General features: G+C 37.1%; 1 protein-coding gene across 1 annotated transcript; it reads left to right on the plus strand.

The window, feature by feature from the left end:
• Positions 1-704: 704 nt before the first annotated feature.
• LOC149549691 (ARM repeat superfamily protein) lies at positions 705-5,750 on the plus strand. Its single transcript, XM_089792973.1, has 2 exons — positions 705-3,290; positions 4,277-5,750. The coding sequence occupies exons 1-2, from the start codon at positions 2,752-2,754 to the stop codon at positions 5,145-5,147; spliced, it is 1,410 nt and encodes a 469-aa protein (XP_089649099.1). The 5' UTR covers positions 705-2,751; the 3' UTR covers positions 5,148-5,750.
• The last annotated feature ends 932 nt before the right edge of the window (positions 5,751-6,682 follow it).

A 6,682-nucleotide genomic window follows, 5' to 3' on the forward strand; every position in this document is an offset into this window, starting at 1 on the left:
TAATATGATACTCTTAAGAGATATTATAGTATGTATTAAAACAACAAATTCTAATAGTTCTATCAAATTTCTATAATCTATTATGAAATTTACTCAACTTAATGAAAAAAATATCATCATTAAAATTCTTACACAATCTAATCGATAAGATAACTAACAAATAACAATATCTAAATTAAAGAAAAAAAGTAGCTTAAGATTAAATGAATCCATTAACAAATTAAAGAGACAAAGTTCAAGTAATGTTGAAGTTTTAAAGAAGACACTTTACACTAAAACCATGTGAACCGATGTAGACAAGGTGTACTTCCCAATTTTTATTCCTGTCCCATTTTTCTTCCTGTGAAAATGGTCACAAGTGAAGAAAAGGAGAAAGACTGCCGAATGTTAGGTGCATAGATAATACAATACACCCCACCAGTTTTGCCTAAATTCTTAAAAAGTAGTTAGATCATAAGTCAAATACTAACTAATCGAGCTTAAAAGAATATGAATTGATGTTTGAAAGTGACCTCTAAACAGATGGGTTATCAACAATCTAGGTTTGGCGTATAAGTATTTTGAATTAGGTGGATGTCCTCAACGGCCAAAATAGTAGGTGTAAAGAATCCTTGTTGAATATCCAAGAAAGGAAAAACTGTAAAAAAAAGTGAAAAATATAAAAGTTTAATGGATTGAACATGCTATGTTACTGTGAAAAATGATGACTGAAATCCCACTAGCTTGTGTGGATAAGCATATACAGAATTGTGGGCGTTTGAGTGGGATAAATTATTCAATTTGGGTACAAATTAGTCAATTTGGGTGTTCTGTGGCAAATAAAATTGGTAAAGGATTCAGGTGACTACAGAGATGTTTTAGCAATTTGATACAGATGCAATTGTGTCTAAACTTTCTAATTGTTCGTCTTTCAACTTTACCAATAGACCAAATGCACATTGGTAACTTTCTAATTTCTAATTGTCGACTGTGCCTCATCTTGTCTCACCCCTTCCCAAAACCTTTCAACTTTACCAATAGACAAAATTGACAAAATTGACAAACTGATTAAACACATTCCATCCTTCATCCAATAGAAAAGTAAGCTATTGAGATCTTCTAAGCAGCTTCTGTAATGAACAAATTATTGATTCTTTAGGAAGATTCTCAAACCTTTTAGGAGTAGATAATTACAGACTGGGTATCAAAGTTTCGGATCATATGCGGATCTATAGTTTATTTGTGCCCTAGTTTAGGCTGCCTCAGAAACCAGGGTGGCAAGAAAATAGAATACGTTAATGTTAATTCCAGAGTGTACAATCTAGTAGGCAGTAAGAGACAGAGATGTGTATAAAAGATAAAGTGGGACATGGGCGAGTTAGTTAAATGGGAGTCGAACATGGGATGTCTGGCTTGACAGTGGCAACCCTGATAGTGCTTGCCATGCACTTTCATTTTTACCATTTTTATAGTCCTCGAAATCAGCGGCAAATCACAAGACGTTGATTGCAATGTGTCAATGAAACACCTATAGCCATACCCACCAGAGATACCAGAGTATATATAATATATATATATCATTAATATGCATGTGAAAGAAGCAGAGACATAGGAGCGGGATGCTCTGAGAACCTAATGTTCTGGCATGTCATTTGGAGGGTGCCTTGTAAGGCCCTTGTCCTTTGATTTAGGTGAACCCTAATTCTTTATAACTTTTGCCAACAAATCTGCAGGGTTTTGGTCTATGTAAGCGTTTTAAGTTTGGGATTTCTTTTATTGGATCAAGGACTGGGGTTTTATTGTTCTTTTTTTAACTTTTGGGTTCCCGCCAAAGCTCCCAAATCTGATCTATTTCGGGAAGGAGTTGCCATGGGCGGACAATCTTGGTCTCCTGCCATGTAGCATGGCAGTCGCTTCGCAGAAAGCCATTAAACAGTTGTCTTTAGCTTCTCACGTAGTGAATTGAGAATCATTTTTTTGTTTTGTTTTAGGGTTGTATAACCAATAAGTACGTATCCTTGTCTTTGTTACAGACTCGTCAACTGCAGAGTTCTTGAATTGATCAAATAAGTAGGTTTGCAGTTTTGGAGACTTGGGGTTTGATGCAAAATTTGAACAAAAAAGGCTTTGAACTTTGTCTGTGAGAAATACATCTTCTCTTTTAGAGTCTTGGAGGGCAATAAGAAATGATTCACAACCACTTGATTTTCTGCCGGGTTCATATGATCAACTATCTGACGGTTAGAGGACTTACCCTGAAATTTATTCAGTAAATTTATGATCCTCTTTGAACCAAACCCATATGTTAGATTGGGAATAGGTGCCCTGAATCAGAAACAATTGAGAAAGCGTTTAATTCTGCGGGTGAGTAATTTTGAGTTCAATACTTGGTAGATAGAAATCAATATTGTTGTGACAAATATAGGATGGATAACTTGGGACTGAAGTACACGCATTAGAAGTCAAGGAAAAGATAGCTAAAGGGCATTGGCTTTTGTTGAACATAGTGTAACGCTGTAGGTGGATGCTTCAGGAGGTCTAGGATTCAAATCATGCTTTGCTAAAAAAACTTGAGGCAACATTAACTTGTTTAGCCCAAATCCTCTTGTAGGGTAAGTAGAGTTGAGACTATTGAGCTTCTACAGGTTATAAAATTGAGCTGATTTCTTCAGGTGGAGAATTTTGACAGGGTCTATCACCAACAATATCTAGATAAACAGTATTGAGGTTCTTGCAGCAATTTTGTTAATCAGGTGAAATTGGGACTTTCAGATGGGTTTGGCAGAAGAGGGTGATCTAAAAGTGGGCGGCAGAGATTCAGGTTCTTCTCCATGGGTAGTATCCTATTTAAAGCTCAAATTCTTCTCAAGACTTTTAAGACTGATAAAGAACAGGAAGAGAAAAAGCAGCAATCATCAGGTGATGAGTGTGACAGAAACATCATCCACGCTAGACTCTGATAATCAAGTGGATCCCAAGGCAGTTGAGGAAGGGATGGGAGTTGAGGAAGAGAGGAAGGAGAAGGAAAGCTCATCCAGTGAGGCTTGTAGTATTATTGAATGGGGAGAGAGCAAGAGTCAAGGTGCAAACCTCAGACAAGCAGTTACTCAGCTACACTTTGGCAGCCCTGATGAAAAATGGAAGGCTGCTGCTGAAATTCAGAGATTGGCTAAAGAGAATGCGAAGACTCGAAAGTGCCTTGCTTTGTTAGGGGTGATACCATCCCTGGTGGCTATGTTAGACTCCTCTGTTCCTGAGCACTGCCATTCTGCATTGCAAGCCCTCATCGAGCTCGCCAATGGAAGTTACACGTAAGTTTTTACTACTGTTTGAGGATATCTTCGAAGGATCTTTTGAAAAAGTACAAGAATATTTCTACAATTCATATGAAACAATCAAATTTTATGCTCCTGGATTAGATTGTGTGATGAAAAATAATCACACAATCGAACCCAAAAGCATACTATCAAATTTTATGCTTCTGGATTCAGATGTACGATGCAAAAATAATCACACAAAAACATAAAATTTGATAAGACTTTTTGAATTCAATAATAGTGTTAGGGGATTTGGAATACCGTTTCTGTTTGAATGAAAATCGTTTTTGTAAAATTGAAATGAAAAGAACATATACTAATGTCCAAATATAACCAAAGTGGCTCAATGGCAGTCTTAATAAGAACCTTTTGCAATAGACAGTAATTGGGTAAAAGGAACCGTAAAAGCTGAAGATACAGGAAAAAATGAATCTAAACATTTAGATTTCTTCGTTGACAGATGCGTTGATTCTTAGTGTTCTCAGGTTCTGTATTGATTACATGTTCTGAATATAAACGAATGGATCAATATGGTACTCCTTGAGATCAATTACGGAAAAGACCTTTTTGTTTGGGCTCCAGATTGTCAATGTTTTAGCAGTTGTTTGATATGAAATTCATGTCAATATGATTCGTATGGGACAGTTTCAAAAACTGATAAGTGGGACATAACAGTGACACTTTGGGAGTGTTCCATGCTATTGATTCTCAATAAACAATCAATTGCTTTAGGAATCATATATTCAATTGGTGAATATTGCTTTTATAACCACACCTGTAGAATATAAAATTTGGGGTAGTTTGTAGATAATTGTACTACAACAAGTAAATGAATGTATTTTTTTTAAATGTAAGAAATGTTTACGTTGAAGATTGATACTACTGTAGAAAGCCTCTCGGCTTAAAGATTTTAAGTTTGTCGAATTTCCTTGGAGATGAAAAGTTAAGGCTAACTCATTGATCTCCTCTATGATGAACAGAAACAAGGGCTTGATCGTTGAGGCTAGAGCAGTGGATAAGCTAGCACAACTCATATCTACATCTGATTCAGAAATGCAAGAGATAATTGCCATTCTCCTTCTAGCAGTTTCAGCTCTTGACAAGAATAAGTCCATAGTAGGGTCCTCTGGTGTGCTTCCTGAATTGATATCCATGCTTGAATCTGGCACTGATCAAGGAAAGATGGCTTCTCTAGCTGCCCTTTACAATTTATCTACTTGCCTAGAAAATGTTGAGAGCATGGTAGCAAATGGGGCAGTGCACCCCTTGTTGAAGATGTCAGAGTCCTCTAAGACAGGGGAAAGAGCCCTTGCAATCCTTGGTAATTTAGTGGTGGTTGAATCAGGAAGAAAGGCCATTGAAAGAGGCATAAACATGCCTAAAGGCTTGATTGATATCCTTGGTTGGGAAAAATGCCCCAGATGCCAAGAGTTGGCTGCCTATATACTGATGCTCTTGGCACACCGTAGCTTGCTTCAGAGGAAGGCTATGATGCAACAAGGCATAATCCCCGTGCTATTAGAACTTGCACTGTTGGGAAGTACACTTGCTCAAAAGAGAGCTATGAGAATCTTGCATTGTCTTAGAGATGACAAGCGTGGGGCTAAAATGCCCGTTTCTGGTCCAGTGACTGCTAGAGTGTGGGATACAAAAGGACAATTGAGTTCTTCAGATGATATGAACGAGATGACATTGCACAAGAGGGCTGTCACAAACATGGTGAGGCAGAGCTTGCAAAGGAACATGGATCACATTGTTGAACGGGCCAATATGCCCACAACATGTGTTGATTCTTCCACAAGACTGAAATCTTTGATATGCAGTTCGAGTTCAAAAAGCCTTCCCTACTAATAATCGGAATGTCTTGACATTTCCTTCATGTATAAAGCTTATTGTATCAGCAGTATTTGGATAAAGATAAGGTTCTTATAGAAAAAACATTTGAATTGCAGAATTTTTGTCTTCATAAAGAAATTCCGCATCAAGGCTAGGATGGTTTAGTGGATTATGCGATGTTTTCAGAATTTTAACTGCCTCCTTGATAATAATTTAGTGGATCCTAGTATGCTATTGCACTAGCTGATTTCTCAGGGGATGCAAGCGGCCAAATGTCAAATAAGTATTCGATCATAGTTTTTAGAAGCTTGGGTTCTTTAATTTCCAGAAGAAGAATGCGCTATTATGTGCTTAAGAGTGGGGTTCCATGTCAGGAGCATTTAGTTTGTTTGTGTATAATCCACTAAAATGTATGTTTATACTATTACAGTGGGTGTCATGCCAGACTGATTCATGATGATTAAAAGACCACCTAATCTTGAGCACCTTCCAGATATAGCAATGTAATTTTCTGTTAATCTCCTCATGATTATGGCAATGTTGAAATTGCACATCATCAGGCAGACAAAATGTGTATAGTTTTATGTGCTCTAAAGTATTGTTGTATAGTTTTATGTACTCTAAGGGTTGGTCTCGCCATAATTTGAGAGGTGCTTTCTAAGCATTGAGAGCCTCATTGTGACAGTCTGCACTTGTTTTATGTAGTATTGGTTAGGGGTGAATAAAAGTTTTGAATCTGATTCCACAGCACAATATGCAAGCTATAAAATTGTATGATGTTTGAATGAACAAGGATGATTACACCATTCCAGTACACAATAACATTTGCTGAAATGCACGTCTTCACTGCTCTATTTTGTGCTCTCGAATTCCATCTGTAGTTAACAGTGCATGTATTGAATTGACCTATAATTGTGGGAAGAAAAACAATAGTGAAAAGTGTTTTGTGTTCTGTTTTAGTACGTCTATTTTAGCATGGTCATGTCATGTATGCTATGCTGCTTCTGATATGCAGACGTGACCAGCTGTAGTCAGCCGTGCCTCTAAAACTTTTTGAAGTCCAACTATGACTTGAAACTGAAAGGGAAAGGGTGTGCACAAACGCTTTTTATGGAATTTGTCTCAATCGGATTCCCGTGTTGAATTAACAGTTAGTAGATTAAGCATTTGGAGGAGTGAATGTAGGTGCTGCCTAAAGAGAGAGAGGTCAAAAAATGGAGTTCTATGGAGGTTTTAAAGATTTTTGGTGTTCTCGGAAGTTGGTTGAAGTATGTTAATGTGCTATGCTCCTTCCTAGTGTCTGAATGAATACCTCCTTTTTCCTTAAAAATATTCATATAATGTCTGTCGTTTCTAGCGTTTAGAGGGAAGGGAGGATTAGGGCTCTAGGAATGTGCTAAGGCACAATGAGTCTATAGGCAAAATGATATATAAATGTTGGGGAGACGAACACTTCAATTTGGAAGGATATTGGAAGGGTAGTAGCAAGATTACGTGTTGTGTATCTTGTAAATTTAAGAATTATGTTTTTTATTAAGTGATAACAGGTT

The sequence above is a fragment of the Cupressus sempervirens genome, chromosome 7 (assembly GCF_028749045.1).
Source record: "Cupressus sempervirens isolate cs-2001-9-10 chromosome 7, ASM2874904v1, whole genome shotgun sequence".
Classification (NCBI taxonomy): domain Eukaryota; kingdom Viridiplantae; phylum Streptophyta; class Pinopsida; order Cupressales; family Cupressaceae; genus Cupressus; species Cupressus sempervirens.